The sequence below is a fragment of the Panthera pardus genome, unplaced genomic scaffold (genome assembly GCF_024362965.1).
Source record: "Panthera pardus isolate Hobbes unplaced genomic scaffold, ASM2436296v1 HiC_scaffold_12, whole genome shotgun sequence".
Taxonomy (NCBI): Eukaryota; Metazoa; Chordata; class Mammalia; order Carnivora; family Felidae; genus Panthera; species Panthera pardus.
The window spans coordinates 6,708,564-6,725,855 of record NW_026526677.1 but is presented as its reverse complement, the minus strand read 5'-3'; the positions used below and the strand labels follow the sequence as shown (position 1 = coordinate 6,725,855).

Sequence of the window (17,292 nt, the reverse complement as noted above, 5' to 3'; positions counted from 1 at the left end):
GTGTGTGGGGTGGGGGTGGGGGGTAGGGGTTGGACCTTTAATGGGGTACATCACACCATAACAGGCCAGACGGAGCAACTGTGGGGTGGGAGTGTGAGAAGGGATTATGTGAATTGAGCCTTTTTAAAAAAGTTTATTTATTGAGAGAGAGAGAGGACATGCGCGAGCAGGGTAGCGGCAGAGAGAGAATCCCAAGCAGGCTCTGCACTGCCAGTGCAGGAACTCAGGAACCTTGAGATCATGACCGCAGCCGAAGCCAAGGGTCGGAGACCCAGACGCTCAACCGACTGAGCCACCCAGGCGCCCCAATTGGGCTTTTAACTTAATTTCAAGTGAGATGCCCTCCAAGGGGGGGGGGGGGGAGGGGGCTCACATACACAGATGTGCCGAAATTCTACACTCGGTTTTAGGGGATTCCAGAGTACAGGTTAAAAAGCCCAATCCAAGGCTCGTGGGAAGGCGGCGTCTGCTGACCACACTGGTTGCAGGGACTTGGAGGCTGGACTGTGGAGCCACGGGTGTCAGGAGACCATGCTGCGCTGTCCGACACCCGATGGAGCCAGGACCCTGGGGAGTCCACTAGGAGGACGCCCAAGGAGCGCCGGGCGCCGTCCACAGCAAGTCCGTGAGACACGCAGCGTCCGGTGCCGGGCGGGCGCTTCCAGCTCCCAGGTGGCTGGCGTAGAGCGCTTACAGCGGAGAGACCCGTAACCAGTACATCCGGTCGACGCCATCCCCGGAGCGCATGCGCAGTCAGGCTACCAGCTTAAAGACCGCCACCCCCACCGACGCGGCCGCTCTGGCGCCGCTGGGCTCCGATCCCGGCCTTCCCATGAACCTTCGGGGCAGGCTTCGGCGCGAACGACGGAAGCGGCCGCTCTTGGTTTCCGGCAACACGACTGCGGCTGCCGGGCGACCCGGAAGTATTCCCATTTTGCATCGTCGGGCCTCGGCGGCGGCCGGGCTCGGGGCGGACGTGCCACCATGGGGTCGTCGAAGAAGCATCGCGGGGAGAAGGAGGCGGCCGGGACGACGGCGGCGGCCAGCACCGGAGGCGCCACCGAGCAGCCGCCGCGGCACCGGGAGCACAAAAAACACAAGCACCGGAGCGGCGGCGGCGGCAGTAGCGGCGGCGAACGACGGAAGCGGAGCCGGGAGCGTGGGGGCGAGCGCGGGAGCGGGCGGCGCGGGGCCGAGGCCGAGGCCCGCAGCGGCGCGCACGGGCGGGAGCGCAGCCAGGCAGAGCCCTCCGAGCGGCGCGTGAAGCGGGAGAAGCGCGATGACGGCTACGAGGCCGGTGAGGGGCGTGGCCTGTGGGGGCGGGGCGTACCCGGGGCCCCGGAGCGGGAGGGCCTGGGTGTGTGCAGGCCGAGTACTCTGGGCCTGGGCACCCCCAGGCTGTCTTCGTCGGCACTCATTGAAGGGTCTTCTGTGGTTATTTGGGGTTGAGGGTTGTCTCCCTCCACTGCCCTCCGCGAGGGCAGAGATTTTGTTTTCCTTGCAATTGGCACGTCCCAGGCCCTCAGTAAATGTGTTGAGTGAACGGATGAATGAAGTAGACCCAGCGTGTGTAGAGACAGGAAGAAATCTGGTATTGAGCAGATCGTGCAGGGCTCATCGCAGGGATAAGAAACGGGTCTGAACGCAAAGGACCCTGTAGAAATTTGAGCTTTGTCTTGAGGGTGGTCGGGAGCCGTAGATTTGAGCCGAGGAGTGAGTTGATCATGTTGTTAGTGTCACCGCATTGAGAACTGGCTCAAGAGTAGTCAAGAGTGGAGGCCACGTGAGGGCTGATAGTGGTCTGCACCGAGGCAGTAGGAGGATGGAGAGACCCGAAACAGATCGAAATCGTGTTTTGCGGAAGGAATTTAAGACATCTTAGCACTTGGATGAGGGTGGGAAGAGGAAGGAAATGAAGATGACTCCTTGAATTTTGGTTGGAGCAGCTAGGTGGGTGGTTGTGTCGTCTCCTGAAATGGAGGAGTTTGGAAGAGGCCCTCATCTTTGGGCCTGTGTTCGGCACCTGAGCCAGGCTTCTTCTTCTTCTAGCCGCCGGCTCCAAAACGAGCTCAGGAGATGCCTCGTCACTCAGCATCGAGGAGACCAAGTAAGTTCTGTCTCCCGTATGTTTCTGCTTTTATTTTCCGGGACAGCTTCTTGGGGGTGGCCTTCCCCACACTAAAGCATTCTCATTGAAATCAGAAGTGCCGTATGACCATCCGAGTTACAGAAGAGGACACTAAGATCTGAGAGGAAGGATGGCCCGCTGGTTAAGGGGCAGGCCAGGCCTGGTGCCTGTGTTCCCCATATTGGAGGCCAGTGTCCTTCCCAATGTCCTAGGCTGCCTGGGTCAGGTCCTGTTTTGGGGACCCTCGTGATCTCTCCGTCTCATCCTGTTTTCACCCCGTCTGTCCTGAAATGTCTTTCGTGCACCTGTTTCGTTGACGGCTCCTAACAGTTGTATCTCTTGCCCTCAGTAAACTCCGGGCAAAGTTGGGGCTGAAACCCTTGGAGGTCAACGCTGTCAAGAAGGGTGAGTGTGGGGCTGAGGATGGGGGTGAGGGAGGGCATTTTGGTGGAAGAAAAGGACCATCTGAAGGGTCTCTGAGGAGGGTGGGGTTATGGCACAGGTTCAGCCCCATTTAGTGGCGCTGTCCATGTGTGTGTGTGTGTGTGTGTGTGTGTGTGTGTGTGTGTGTATGTATGTGTGTACATAGTTGCCAATAGACATGAGGCTTTTCCCTACAGCGGTCATGGGGGTTTGGGAATCAGCTTATTCTTTAAGTTCAAATGGCTAGCACCACGTGCTAGCCTTGTGCTGTGAGGCAGCATTAACCAGGCTGAGACACATGCGTAGCTGCTACAAACTGACCTGAGCTGTGCACGTGTCAGGTGTGTTTGTCTTTTAAAGCATGACTTGGGGGGCTTGTAAGGCGTGGAGGGTCCCATCATGCTGTGCGGGGTGACACGGAAGTGTGGGGATGTAGTGGGAGGAGGCAAGTGAAGGGTTCGATCCCCCCCTCTCCTGGCCCCTTCTGGCCCCCTGAGCTGGAAGGGGGCAGGGTGAGTGGCTCCCTCCTCTCCCCACCAGCCACGGGCAGGCATAGCCTCACGTCTGGGCCTCCCTTCCAGAGGCGGGCACCAAGGAGGAGCCCGTGGCAGCCGATGTCATCAATCCCATGGCCTTGAGACAGCGAGAGGAGCTACGGGAGAAGCTGGCAGCCGCCAAAGAAAAGCGCCTCCTGAACCAGAAGCTGGGGTGAGGGGGTCCCTGCCGGGGTGGACAAGGGAAGGACCTGAGGAGGCTGCCAGGGAGCTCTTGAGTCAGGTGGGGGGAGCAGGAAAGGGGTTCTCCAGAAGGCCACTTTCTTTCCTCTTCAGGAAGATAAAGACACTGGGGGAGGATGACCCGTGGCTGGACGACACCGCGGCCTGGATTGAGCGGAGCCGGCAGCTTCAGAAGGAGAAGGACTTGGCGGAGAAGAGGGTGAGCGCCCGGGGAAGCTGGGGGCGGTCACTCAGGGCCTCTGGCAGCCCGACCGGCTGGTGAGGCAGGAGGCTTGTTCTTGGGAGGTGACCGGGCTCAGAGAGGTAGGAGGCCCACGGTCAATGCTGTCTGCTCTGGATTCCCTGCAATGGCCTGCTTTTTCTGCACTCCCACCTGGTAAAGTCCCACGTGTCTTCCAGTGATGCCGAATGGCGTGAGGTCATAGGTCACCCCCCTCCCATCCCATAGGCCAAACTGCTGGAGGAGATGGACCAAGAGTTTGGTGTCAGCACTCTGGTGGAGGAGGAGTTTGGGCAGAGGCGGCAGGTGAGGCTGCTGCAGCGGCCGAGGGCAGGGAGGGGTGGACGCACCACTGTCCTTAGTGCTGGGGTCCCAGGGCTCGGGGAGTCCGGTCCCCTGACTTGTCTGGACGTTCCCTCTGCCTTGTAGGACCTGTACAGTGCCCGGGACCTCCAGGGCCTCACCGTGGAGCACGCTATCGATTCCTTCCGAGAGGGGGAGACCGTGATCCTCACCCTCAAGGACAAAGGTGGGTTGAGCTCAGGTGCTCTGGTCGGGGACGTAGGCACTGCTGAGTTGAGGGCAGCTGTGAGTGGCTGCTGCTCCTGCCCTGTCCGCAGGTGTGCTGCAGGAGGAGGAGGATGTCCTGGTGAACGTGAACCTAGTAGATAAGGAGCGGGCAGAGAAAAACGTGGAGCTGCGGAAGAAGAAGCCCGACTACCTGCCGTATGCGGAGGATGAGAGCGTGGACGGCTTGGCCCAGGCAGGCCGGGCGGCACGGGGCTGTGAGATGGGGGCTCTGGGGCTTTTCGGGAACAGGCTGGATCCCGACCTGTCCCCCTTGTCCTGCAGCAGAAACCCCGCTCCATCCTGTCCAAGTACGACGAGGAGCTCGAGGGCGAGCGGCCGCACTCCTTCCGCTTGGAGCAGGGCGGCACGGCTGACGGCGTGCGGGAACGGGAGCTGGAGGAGATCCGGGCCAAGCTGCGGCTACAGGCTCAGTCCCTGAGCACGGTCGGGCCCCGGCTCGCCTCCGAGTACCTCACACCCGAGGAGATGGTGAGCCCCGAGCCCTCCAGCCACGGCTTGTGATGGGGTGGGGCTTCCTCCCCCTCCTCCCGGGTCCTGTGCGGCCAGATGAGCTGCGGGGGATCGAGTGTGAGGGTCTTGGCCCTCATGGGTGAGCAGGGAGGTGTTGCAGGGAGCCAGTGGCTGTCAACAGAACGGGGACCGTCGAGACAGACGGTCCTGAGTTCGTGTTCAGGTTCTGCCGTCTAGCCAGCTCGTGCTTTGGGTGAGTCATTTAACCGTGAGGCCGAGGCTCCCCGTTTGGAATGGGAATGGCAGGAGCCCCCGTCTTGAGGGCCATTGCGAGGGTTAGTGACAGCGTGGGTGAGTGTAAGTTTACCTTCTGTGTGGAGTTTGTGTTTGGGAGGATTGTGAACGCAGAGGTAGACGCCGGGCTCGGTGAACTACTTGGCCGCGTGATTAAGAGCAGGACCCCCTGAGCCCCGAAAACAAGATTCGCAATCCCGGCTGTCCCTCTCAGCTGGGCAACCTGAGGCAAGGAACGTAGACTCTCTGTCCTCAGGTTTCGTCATCACAGGTGGGATGAAGTCCCACCTCCCTCACGTGTCGTCTGTGCGCGGGAAGCGCTTGGGACAGAGGCTGGCACGGAGGAGCACCAAGGAAGTGTTCGTTCTCGGGGGCCCGTGGCCGCCCGCCTTCCCCGTCTCAGGCGTCGCCTCTCCTCCCCTTAGGTGACCTTTAAAAAGACCAAACGGAGGGTGAAGAAGATCCGCAAGAAAGAGAAGGAGGTGGTCGTGCGGGCCGATGACTTATTGCCTCTCGGGGACCAGACTCAAGACGGGGACTTTGGTTCCCGGTGCGCTTGCAAAGAGGGGTGCGGGGTGGGGGCTGGCCTGGCCCGGGGGCCCGTGCTCACCCGAGAGGCCTCTCCCCCCAGATTGCGGGGCCGGGGTCGGCGCCGAGTGCCTGAGGCGGACGAGGAGGCCCCGGAGGAGGAGGAGAAGGAGCCGGCGCCTCAGCCCTCGCAGTCGGATGACACCCGCGTGGAGAACATGGACATCAGCGATGAGGGTGAGGCGCCCTGCCGGCCGGGGGCTGGTGGGGTGGGGGGAGCGGTCAAGGGCAGGGACGAGCACCCTGGGGCGAGGGGATGATTCGAGCAGAGGCCTCCCGTGTTTCCCCGCCAGAGGAGGCAGGAGGCGCGCAGGCCGGGTCCCCAGAGGCGCTGGAGGAGGACGAGGCGGAGCTGGAGCTGCAGAAGCAGCTGGAAAAGGGGCGCCGCCTGCGGCAGCTGCAACAGCTGCGGGACAGCGGCGAGAAGGTAGGGGGCCCTGGGGCCGGGCGGGAGCGGGTGCGTGTTGGCCTCTCCGGGGCCGGGGTCTCCGGGGACGGGTGTGCCGTGGCGCCCGGTCCCCGTGAGCACGGCACCTGCACTCCGGCCAGGATCCTCTTTTTTGTTTAACATCACGTCGTTAGCAGATCCCTAGGTTTGAGCGGCGTTTTTGCTCTAAGGTGGTGTAGGGTTGGGGTCTTCCCTGCCTCCCTCCCTTCTGTGGTCGGGTGTTGCGTGCCTGCCGCGAGTAAGGCATCGTCCCGAGGCCTGGGGAGTCCTAGGTGAGCAGGACCGCGGGGGGCCCTGTGCTCACGGAGCTGCGTTTCTAGCTGGGGGTGGAGGCCGGCACGCGTGCACGAACACACTCTGGTGGTGCCTCGAGCCGGGCAGACCGAACCCAGGAAGACGGAGCCGACGGCTGGGCGGCTGGCGTCTTGCATCAGCTGTCTGGGGGAGATCTCGCAGGGGGCGGCATCTGAGCTGAGACTTCTTAACACGAGGGGCCAGCCTCGCAGGGATTGGCCTAGGACTCTTGAGGACCCGGTGGTGTGAGCTGAGCGGAGGGGCCGGCGGTCCGTATGGCCTCGGTCATTGCTGACCCTCAGCGGGCACTAGCGTGTCTGGGCACCGCTTGGGTGCCCTGTCGACTCACTTAGGCAAGTTGCCCAGGGTTCCGTGACTGGTACGTGGGTTTGAACAGCCTGACTCCAAAGTCTGCGCGTTTAATCCTACCCCTCCCACTTCTGGAGGGAGAGAGAGAGAGAGAGGCCGGGACGGGGAGCCCTGCGTGCCCAGCCGGTGGGGCACAGCAGTGGGAGCTCCTGCGGGGGGATCCAAGAAGCAGCAGCCCCTGAGGTCGAGGAGAGCCGCGGGAGTGGGGCTCACAGAAGCCAAGAAGGACTTTCGAGGAGGGACAGGCGGGTCAGGTGCGGCACAGTGTGTCAACAAGACTGAGGAGACACGGAAGCGAGGGCGGCAACTTGGGACAGTTAGAGCGGGAGCAGGTGGACCGCACGAACACTGGAGCGCAGGGGCTCAGGCGCAAGGCCGTTGCAGTGGGGCATGGCTGCGACCCAGTAAGACTTTATTTGTGGCAGCAGGTGGTGGCCGGTCCTTTGTCCACCGCTGCCCTAAAGAGGGTCAGAGAAATGGGCAGTAGCTGAAGGGGGCGTGATGGAGAGTAGGGTTTTTTTTTTTTTTTTTTTTTGTACTTAATGGTTAATAGCGCTAATATTTACAGATCGGATCTAAGAATCGTAGAGTTTGTGGCTGGAAGGACTGTGCAGAGGTCACGTGGCCCAATGGTTCTCAGCCTGGGCTGAGCCCGAGTCACCTGGGGGTGTTTGTAAACATGCCTGGGCCGCACCCCGCAGCAGTTAGGTGCAGGGCAGTTGAAAGAGTATCATAATGAACTTAATTTTAAATTACTTTTAATGTTTATTTATCTTTGAGAGAGAGAGAACGGGGGAGGGGCAGAGAGAGAGGGCGACAGAATTTGAAGCAGGCTCCAGGCTCTGTGCTGTCAGCACAGAGCCCGACGTGGGGCTCAAACTTGCAAACCACGGGATCGTGACCTGAGCTGAAGTTGGACGCTTAACCAAGACTGGGCCCCCCAGGCGCCCCCATGATGAGCTTTTTTATATGTCCTCTTAATTTAGTATTTTTAAACATTTAGTCACAGTGCTCTCGCCTCACTTTCTCTTTTCTGTTTTTTCTGAATCCCTGAAAGTAAGTTGCGGACTCTGGGACTCTTTCCCCCGAGGCACTTCAGCAGGCGTCTCTAAAAATAAGGACATTGCCCTACGTAGCTGTGTTCCCTTAAAAATCCCGTACGGTACTTGCTGAACCCCAGGCTCAGGGGACCCCACCTTCCCCGGAGGAAAAATCCCATAAATCCTCTGATAGCAGTCCCTGACAAAACTTCCCAGTTATGGCCCCAACGCCTTTTGGGTTTGAACCAATGTCTAATCCAGTTTTAAATTCTCAGAAGGTTTTCTTAAGTGACGGCGATTCACGAGTGTGCTCGCTGCCGATCCAAGGGAGCCAGAGAAGTGAAGAGAAGGGAGGAGCTGTTTTCAGGAGCAAACCCTTAAGGAGCAAGGCAGGGGTGGGGCCTGGAGTGCTGGTCGGGGTGGCCTTTGAGTGGAGCCAGGTCACGTCGTGGTTTGTCTTGGGGAGGGCAGGAGCGGGCACAGCAGGTGCAGGTGGCTGGTGGGGGGAAGAAGTTAAGGGAGCCCCGTCTGGTTGTCTGTTTTCCAGCGAGGAGGTGGAGGGTGGGGTGGACGCGGGGTCTTGGGGAGGTGGGGCGCTGTGTGGGAGCCCGGAGTCGGGTACGGGGCGAAAAGCAGGTCTGCTGGGCAGATGAGCGGAGACTCCGCGTTTGCAACAAGGGGTCGCGAGTCGGAAGTGGGTCTGCGCGTTTAAGGGTTTCTGCAGCCCGTCCGGTGCTCCATGTTGTCAGCCAAGTAGGTGACGTCTGGGATGAATCCGGGTTGGGTGGGTCGAGGGGAGAGACAAGGTAAAGTGTTTGCAGAGGAGGGACCCCGCTGACGCACAGAATGCACGCTGGGTGCTACGGACGCACCAGGAGGGGCGACGGGTGGGAGGACGGGACTGGAGTCCTGGTGAGGTGGGGGAGTTACTGGATTGAGGTTTACAGGGTAAGTGAGCCGGGAAGATGGGAGGCAGCCGATGGAGAGGAGACGGGGCGGGGCTGTGGATGTCGGTGATGACAAGCCAGGGCCGGGAGGACGAGCCCTGGCGGGGGAGGGGAGGGGAGGAGAGGCTGGGGAAACGGTTGTTAGCCGTCAGGAGTTCAGCAAACCTCTGGGGTAGTGGTTGGATGGGTCCTTTGGAGGCAGAGGTCCCCGAGAGTGCAGACGAGAGTAGGAGCAGAGGGAAGGCAGGAGGCTGGGTGCCGGAATCCACAGTGAAAGTGAGGAGGTCGGGAGGTGATGGGAGCCCGGGAGCAGCAGGCGCCCCCCACGTGCCAGGGCCTGCGCCCCGCAGGACGTCGGGAATGAGGCGGAGCTGCTCTCGGCGCCTTCCCAGAGTTCACGGTGCCGCGGGATGTTAGCGTCATTCCGCGGCGAGTAACTTGCCAAGCGCCCAGCGTCCAGCAGGGAACACGGCAGCTGAAAGCACAGGAGTGTCTGTCCTCGTGAAACTTGGGTTCTAGTGAGAGGAGATGAGAGAGGGCAGAACAACATCCGGCGGTGAGGAGAGGAGAGAGAGTAGAAGGCGAGGCGGTGGGGAGATCAGGAGTGAAGGAGCGCTCCCGTTTTCAGTCGGCTGGTCAGGGAGGGCCTCCCCGAGGAGGTGACGGTTGAGACGAGATGAAGTGAGCCTCAGCGGCATCCTAGGGCACGGTTCCGAGGTGAGGGAGCACCCGGTACCTGAGGCACTGAGGCAGGAGCGACTGGGCCCGCTCGGGAAGTTGGGTGAGGCCCGTGTGGCCTGGGCCACGGGGAGAGCGGCAGGGAGGGGGGTGGGCAGAGGCCACGTCAGGCGGGGGCTTGCTCTCGCGGTAGGTTTAGCCAGTGCGGTTCTGTCGGGGGAAGACCAGGTGGGATGGTGGCCCGCCGGGGACCGTGGAGACCAGGAGGAGCCGCCGTGTGTGGAGTGCATCTTGAGGGTGGCATTGACGGTGTTGGCTGACGGACCGACTGCGTGCGAGATCGCGAGCGGGTGTGAGAGGTTAAGGACGACCCCTAGGAACCTTGACTTGAACAGCTGGCCGTCGACTGAGTTAAGGAGCAGGGAGGGCTGTTCCTGAGATGGGAAGGGCTAGGGGAGGACGGGTTTGGGGGAGGACGACCCAAGGGTTCGGTTTTGGCCGTGTTTGAGGTGCCTTTTTACTAGACGTGTTGGACGCCGAACGGGCAGTTGGATGCAAGAACTTGAACGTCAAGGGAGAGGCTGAGGCTGGAGGCATAGATGCAGAAGTCAGTAAGTATGTAGACGCGAGTCAAAAGCCACAGGAGTGGGTAGAGTCCCCAGGACGGTGAGTGTGGATAAAGGAGGGGAGCCCGAGGGGGAGAGCGCGCGAGGAAGACCGGGAGGACGGGGTGTTGTCCTGGAAGCCACGTGCCGAGAGGTTCTTGACAGGAGGCATCTGTGACAAATGCCATGGAGAATCAGGGTATCCGGGATGAGCGCTGACCTCTGGATTGGGCAGCACGGAGGTCATCCGTGCTGTTGCCCAAGGTGGCCTCGGTGGGAGATGCGGGCAGATCAGGCAGGCTGTAGTGAGGTTGGTGATACGAGATTACCAGAGGAAAGCCGGTCGTGTTTCTGTACCCCAGCGAGAGAGAGAAGATATGTTAAAAAAAAGATACTGTTTATGAAGGCGTTACAGGTGGTGAAGTAATATGGGCAAGCAATAGCTTGCTAAACAGATGTTTTCTATCTTTTCTAAACGGGTAACAGATAAGGAAGACAGCAACAAAATAAAAAGGAGTAAATGATGCGTAAGATTTGGAGGGGAGGGGCGCCTGGGGGGCTCAGTCGGTTAAGTGTCCCGGCTTCGGCTCAGGTCACGATCTCGTGGTCCATGAGTTCGAGCCCCGCGTCGGGCTCTGGGCTGACGGCTCAGAGCCTGGATCCTGCTTCGGATTCTGTGTCTCCCTCTCTCTCTGACCCTCCCCCGCTTGCACTCCGTCTCCCTCAAAAATAAACATTAGAAAAAAAAAAAGATCTGTACGGGGAAGATCCTAGTCTGGTTTCAAAAGACATTAAAGAAGACAGGTACACTGTTGTTTTAGGCAGCTAGAGCTGCCCTGACAAAATGCCACAGACAAGGTAGTTTAAGCAACAGAAATTTATTTCTCAAAGTCCTGGAGTCTGAAATTTCGGGAGGGCGTTCAGGAGTTTTGGCTGCTCCTGAGGCTTGTCGGTGGCCGTCTTCTCACCGTGGCCTCTCGTGGCCTTTTCCCTGTGTGCCTGTATCCTTGGGGTGTCGTTCTCTCTCCACAAGGATACCAACCTGCTGGATTAGGGCCTCAGCCTTATGACCTCTGACCATGACCATCTCCTTAAAGGCCCTGTCTCCAGACACAGTCATACTGGGGGTAGGGTTTCAACATAGGAATTTGGGGGGGACGCAGCACAGTCCATAACAGCTGCGTTAACGGATAGGACATTTCAGAACAAAGTTAAGGAAATTATGTTTGTGACTTTGTAGCAGAGAAAAATTTTTTTCGTTTTTTTAATTGCATTAAAATACATAGAACATAAAATTTGCCACTTGGGCCTTAATATATATACATTTTAGAGAGAGAGTGCGCAGGGGAGAGGGGCAGCGGGAGAGAGCATCCCAAGCAGGCTCCACTCGGCACCGAGCCCGACCTGGGGCTTCATCCCACGACCCTGGGATGGTGACCCAAGTCAAAATTGAGAGTCGGACGCTCAACTGACTGAGCCACCCAGACGCCCCTTAACCATTTTTAAATGTTCAGTGATGTTAAATCCCTTCACGTGGTTGTGCAGCCAGCCGTGTCCTTCATCTATCCCTAGAACTCTTCCTGTCTTGGAACCCTGAAACTCCGTTCCCATTAAACACTCTCATCTCTCGGCCCCAGGCAGCCACGCCCTACTTCCTGTCCCTGTGATTTTGACCTTCTCCAGGGACCTCCTGTGGGGGGGGGCGGGGGGCATCACAGGTTTTTGGGGTTTTTTTGCTTTTTGTTTTTTTGTGATTGGATGATTTTAGAAGAAAGATTTTTTAAACGATAAAAATGTAGAGCGTAAACCATGAGGGGAGGAAAAAAACCCCTAATATTTACTTAGAAATTAAGAACCGGTAGTTATTTGAAAAAGGTGTCACGAGGAGTACGAGATGGGCCCGGAGAAGATCTCTGCCCACGTGCACGTAACCGTCCCAGAAGGGTTGGTGTCGAGAATATCCGGACAACAAAAACGGGCAAAACGGGGAAACGGGCAGAAGACCCCAGCAGGCAGTTCACGGAAGCGGAAGGGGAAATAGCCAGTAGGATACCCAGGGGGGCCCAGCTTCGTTCGTGGTCAAGGGAAGGCGAGCCACGAGGACGTCGATCGGGTCCCGCCCGCACCGTCTGGCAGAAATGTCCGAGTCTGACGGGGTCAAGTGTCAGGGTTTGGAGCGGCCAGAATCCTCACACGCACTTGCCCGCGCGCTCCGGGGCCCGGGCGTCACGTCGCTGGTCGCCGCGTCCTGTGTGGAAAGACAGAAGGGCCGTCCGCGGCGCCAGGTGCCTAGGTTAAGTACGTTCACATCGTGGAACGCGATTCTGTAGCGAAAAGCTAACGAAGTACAGCCGCTCGTGTCAGGATGAATCTTAAAACGTATTAAAAAAAAAAAAAGCAAATCACGGAGGAATCTACAGCACGGTTCAGATTGTATGATGTTTTAAAAACGTGCAGCTGGGGGCACCTGGGTGGCTCAGTAGGTTGAGGGTCCGACATCGGCTCAGGCCACAATCTTGTAGTTCGTGAGTTCGAGCCCCACTCGGGCTTGCTGCTGTCAGCACAGAGCCTGCTTCGGAACCTCTGTCCCCCTCTTGCTGCCCCTCCCCCGCTTGTGCTTTCTCAAAAATAAAGCATTTAAAAAAAAATACACAACCAGGGCACCTAGGTGGCTCAGTCGTTAGGCATCTGACTTCGGCTCAGGTCACGATCTCACGGTTCGTGAGTTCGAGTCCCATATCGGGTGAGTTTAAGCCCTGCTTTGGGTAAAACATGAGCCCCCCACTTACGTAAAACACAAGCCCTGCTTCAGGTGAGCCCCGCTTCTCTTTCTGTCTCTCTCTCTGCCCCTTGCTCACTTGCGCCCTCTGTCTCTGTCTCTCTCTCTCAAAAAAAAAAAACAAAAAACAAAAAAAAAACACACAACCAGGGGCGCCTGGGTGGCTCAGTCAGTTAAGTGTCTGACTCTTGATTTTGGCTCGGATCACGATCTCACACCATGGGATCAAGCCCTGTGTCAGGCTCTGTGCTGGCCACATGGAGCCTGCTTGGGATTCTCTGTCTCCCTCTCTCTATGCCCTCCTCCTACTATGCGCTCTTTCTCTCTCAGAGTAAACTTAAAAAAAAAAAAAAAAAGTACAACAAAATAATACCCTGTTTGTGGATGGGTCCTTGTGTGGTAAAACCGTAAAGAAAAGCTAGTGAGGGGCGCCTGGGTGGCTCAGTTGGTTAAGCGTCCGACTTCGGCTCAGGTCATGATCTTGTGGTTTATGAGTTGGAGCCCCCCGTCGGGCTCTGCACTAATAGAGCCTGCTTGGGATTCTCTCTCTTTTTCTCTCTCTGCCCCTGTCCTGGTAGCTCTTTCCATCTCTCTCCCTCTCTCTCAAAATAAGTAAATAAACTTTATTAAAAAAGGAGAGTAAAGCCAGTGAATCATGAGCCCAAAAAGGGGCGAGGAGACAGGAAAGGATATTAATGATATATCTGCGAGTGGGCCATGGGTGCCTGGGTGTGTGTTTAGTTATTACTATTTTTTAAACACGCACGTGCCAGGACCCTTTTATGTTTATGGTGATATTCGTTAAAAAAAAATAAACGTAGTAAAACAGGATGGAAGGAAGGGGTGTGGAAGTGGATGTGGTGACTGGAAACTTCTCTGAGGAGCTTGCTGTCGGGGCAGAGCACGAAAGTGAGGGGTGGAAGGAGGGGAGATCCTAGACGGTCCTGGGTGCTTATGGGAGTGCTGCGTGGAGGGGACTGGAGGGTGGCATCGGGAACGGAGTTGTGAGGGGCCTTGAGGCCATGCTGGGCCAGAGGGTGGCCTGAGGGAGGAGCGAGGCAGGCGGTGCGGGGGGGGCGGTGGGTGCCAGAAGTGTGTGGGAGTTCCACAGGCGTCTCCCCACCCTGTGGGCTCAGGGAAGGGTTCTGGAAGAGGTGTTTGAAACTGGAGTTTGTGGGGTGAAGGGTGGGTGGCGGTGGAGTGGCCGAGAGGCCCTGGGTGCCCCGGTCCCAGAGGAAGACGTGAGGCTGTGGGGCTTTGGAGAACGGCCGTGTGGAATTCTGGATGTTAATTTAAAGGGCAGAAGGGAGCCATCAACGGCTTTGCGGCAGAGGAGTGACCTAGCGAGATGGGTGTAGGTGCAGAGTGGGGGAGCGGACGGGGAGCCAGGGAGGAAGCAGAGACCAGCCAGGTCCGCTGTGGACATAGGAGCGGCCTCTGGGTCTCGACGGCACCTCCCCAGAAACTTCTGGGTTTGCCCACAGCTGCTCCCTCCCCCAGGTGGTGGAGATTGTGAAGAAGCTGGAAGCCCGCCAGCGGGGCTGGGAGGAAGACGAGGACCCCGAGCGGAAGGGGGCCATCGTGTTCAACGCCACGTCGGAGTTCTGCCGCACGCTGGGGGAGATCCCCACCTACGGGCTGGCGGGCAACCGGGAGGAGCAGGAAGAGCTCATGGTGGGTCCTCGGGCGGCCTGCCCCTCCCCCCTGCTCCCCTCGGCTCCGGCTTGGGCCACCCCCCACTCTGGTCAGGTCCCCAGTAACGAGCCTCGGGGCCCCGGTGGGTTAGGAGGCTGGGGGCGGGGAGGGGCTGGGGCTCCCTGGGCTGACCCTGGCCTCCTGACCCCCAGGACTTTGAACGAGACGAGGAACGCTCGGCCAACGGCGGCTCTGAGTCCGACGGGGAGGAGAACATCGGCTGGAGCACCGTCAACCTGGACGAGGAGAAGCAGCAGCAGGATGTGAGGGGCGCGGAGCGAGGCGGTGGGGCGGGGGGAGGAGCAGGGGCCCACGGCGCAGCGGGGTTGGGGGCCGGGGGACCTGGAGCAGTGGCCCGTTGTCTCAGAGCCCTGCCGTCCCCCTCTGCGATGGGGCCTGTGATGCTCACAGGGTCGTGGTGAGGATTCAGCGAGGCGTCTGGCGTGGGGGCCGGTCACCGGAAGGACCGCGGTTGTGTGCGGTGGGGGGAGAGTGGGGGGTGAGGGGTGAGAAGAGTCCGCGCGGCCCGCTCACCACCTTCGTCCCGTGTGCCGCCCCCCAGTTCTCTGCCTCCTCCACCACCATCCTGGACGAGGAGCCCATCGTGAATAGAGGGCTGGCAGCTGCCCTGCTGCTGTGTCAGAACAAAGGTGAGGGCTGTGAGCCCTGCGGGGGCGGCAGGGTGAGCCACTCCCCGGGCCCTGCGAGCTGCCCCCCTGCCCCCAGGTCTGGGGCGGTCATAGCAGCATCCAGCCTTTCTGCGCCGTGTCAACCCATTTTTGACGGCTTTGCCCATCTCCCCCCCCCCCACAAAGCCACCACTCGCTCCTGAAGTCTTGGCATCTCTGGGGAGAACCGGGGCAGTGGAAGTGGTCAGGCCGTGGCCTTGAGAGACCCTGGCTTGAGGACCCGGCGGGCCTCCTGGAGTCTGACCACCTCCTCTCCCCAGGGCTGCTGGAGACCACGGTGCAGAAGGTGGCCCGGGTGAAGGCACCCAACAAGTCTCTGCCATCGGCCGTGTACTGCATCGAAGACAAGATGTGAGTGGGACGGTTGGGCAGCGGGTCACGGGGGTGTCACCGGCCGGAGGCTGTGGGGAACTCAGGCGGGGTGGGCGGTGCTGGCCCTGAGGCCCCCCGTCTCTCACCCAGGGCCATCGACGACAAGTACAGCCGGCGGGAGGAGTACCGAGGCTTTACCCAGGACTTCAAGGAGAAGGACGGCTACAAACCCGACGTTAAGATTGAGTATGTGGACGAGACGGGCCGGAAACTCACGCCCAAGGAGGTGAGCAGGGCTGTGGGCGACTGAGTCACGGAGAGGCGGGGCCCCTGCCCTTCCTGGAGGAGGCAGAGCTGCACCGCGGGGTCTTGGCTAGAGTGCTGGTGAAGTGTCAGAGCCCCTGTGCCTCAGTTTCCATCTCTGGGGGGCACAGCAGGCTCCATCATGGGCCCGTTGCCGGCCTGCCCCCTCGTGGCTTGACCTACCCTGGGGGCCGCCTTTCTGGTGGCTGGTGTCCTGGCCCCCGCCCCACTGGCGCTCTTCCCCACGTGCTCCCAGCCCAGCCTCGGGGTGCACCGTCAGTCTGGACGGCCCACCCAGCCCCAGCCCCTGGCCGGCTCAGCCTCCGCACGCAGGTCTCACCGAGGATCTTCAGTGTCCCTGTCGTGGCACCTCCGGCCCCCGAGTCCGTCTCTGTGACTCTGCGGAGCCCCTGGGGGGCGCCAGGTCGCTGCCTTCCTCCCGGCCCCGTCCCGACCACCCCTCCCCTGCCCTCTGGGGCACAGGCGGCTCTCACACGGTTCCTGCCCCGTGTCCCCAGGCTTTCCGGCAGCTGTCCCACCGCTTCCACGGGAAAGGCTCAGGCAAGATGAAGACTGAGCGGCGGATGAAGAAGCTGGACGAGGAGGCGGTGGGTGGCCCGTGGAGACGTGGGGTGGCTTCGGCACCTGCCGGTGCTGGGGTGGTGTGTGTTCTGGGGCCCACTCCTGCCCTGTGCTGACTGGCCCCTGTCCTGCAGCTCCTGAAGAAGATGAGCTCCAGCGACACGCCCCTGGGCACAGTGGCTTTGCTCCAGGAGAAGCAAAAGGCCCAGAAGACCCCGTATATCGTGCTCAGTGGCAGCGGCAAGAGCATGAACGCGTGAGTGGGGAAGCACGGCGGGCAGGGCCGGGGCGGGGGCGGGGGCGGGGGCCGTGGCAGGGGCCACCTGACCAGGTGGGAAGGCCCAAGCCGGTGTCCAGCCTCATGCTTCTCTTCTCTCCGCAGGAACACCATCACCAAGTGAATCCGATCTCCCTTCCGATCCCCTCCCCGACTTTAATATTAAATAAAGTTCCCTCCTTATTTTTTCCTCCTGCGTCATGGTGCAGATTCCAGGGTTAGACCTGGGAGGAGGGGCAGGCAGTGCTGGGCGGGGCATCCGCTGCCCTCAGGCGGGCTCTGGTTGCTGTGTGACCTCAGGACTTCCCCGAATCTCTCTGAGCCTTAGTTCTGCCATTTGTACAATCAAAGCACCTCTGCTTCATAGACTGTCTTGTGAGGATGAAATGAGTTCATCCATCCATCCATCCATCCGTCCATCCATGTACCCACCCACCCACCTGGCATTTAGAGGTGAGCAGGACCCCTCAGAGATGCCTCAGAGTCTGACATCTGCTAGGTATGACCCAGTGACACAGATAAAGAGACGAGGGAGAGACTGTCCAGATCCTCTAGGACAGTCCTCCACCCCCGCCCCCGGCGTGGTGGTTCAGGTCGTGGCTGATTGTCAAAGGTCACACCTTACCCTCGCCAGGGATGGCTGTCGGGTGAGAAGTGGAGGTGGTTTTAGAGCCTCAGTCACCCTGGTCTCTCCAGCCTCTGATGACACATGATCACTGCCCTCGGGGGCCCGGGACCGCGTGGGCCAGTGGGCCGGGCTCCACGCCGCGTTCCTCGAGCCCCTGTGCCGCCCCCGTCTGCTTGGGGACGTGTCCCGCGTGTGGTTCCCCAGGGAGGTGAGCT

At 59.9% G+C, this 17,292-nt stretch overlaps 1 protein-coding gene across 2 annotated transcripts; it reads left to right on the top strand.

Annotated features, from left to right (window-relative positions):
- Positions 1 to 414: 414 nt before the first annotated feature.
- SART1 (spliceosome associated factor 1, recruiter of U4/U6.U5 tri-snRNP) lies at positions 415 to 16,639 on the top strand. 2 transcript variants are annotated; one of them, XM_019415036.2, is made up of 20 exons: positions 415 to 1,297; positions 2,050 to 2,107; positions 2,478 to 2,533; positions 3,133 to 3,259; positions 3,382 to 3,487; positions 3,737 to 3,814; positions 3,938 to 4,037; positions 4,129 to 4,271; positions 4,364 to 4,567; positions 5,269 to 5,393; positions 5,475 to 5,608; positions 5,725 to 5,858; positions 14,092 to 14,265; positions 14,439 to 14,549; positions 14,849 to 14,936; positions 15,236 to 15,326; positions 15,438 to 15,573; positions 16,109 to 16,198; positions 16,307 to 16,428; positions 16,555 to 16,639. In XM_019415036.2, the coding sequence occupies exons 1-20, from the start codon at positions 985 to 987 to the stop codon at positions 16,571 to 16,573; spliced, it is 2,409 nt and encodes an 802-aa protein (XP_019270581.1). In that variant the 5' UTR covers positions 415 to 984; the 3' UTR covers positions 16,574 to 16,639. The 2 variants fall into 2 exon arrangements, with proteins under 2 accessions (XP_019270581.1, XP_019270580.1); XM_019415035.2 differs by having other exon boundaries at positions 416 to 1,297; positions 4,361 to 4,567.
- The last annotated feature ends 653 nt before the right edge of the window (positions 16,640 to 17,292 follow it).

Bases quoted from the DNA above. Each gene is read 5' to 3' on its own strand.
- SART1 (XM_019415035.2), top strand. From the start codon at position 985: ATGGGGTCGTCGAAGAAGCATCGCGGGGAGAAGGAGGCGGCCGGGACG. The intron at 3,815-3,937 runs GTGAGGCTGCTG...TCTGCCTTGTAG, and splicing joins AGTTTGGGCAGAGGCGGCAG to GACCTGTACAGTGCCCGGGA. The intron at 14,937-15,235 runs GTGAGGGCTGTG...TCCTCTCCCCAG, and splicing joins GCTGCTGTGTCAGAACAAAG to GGCTGCTGGAGACCACGGTG.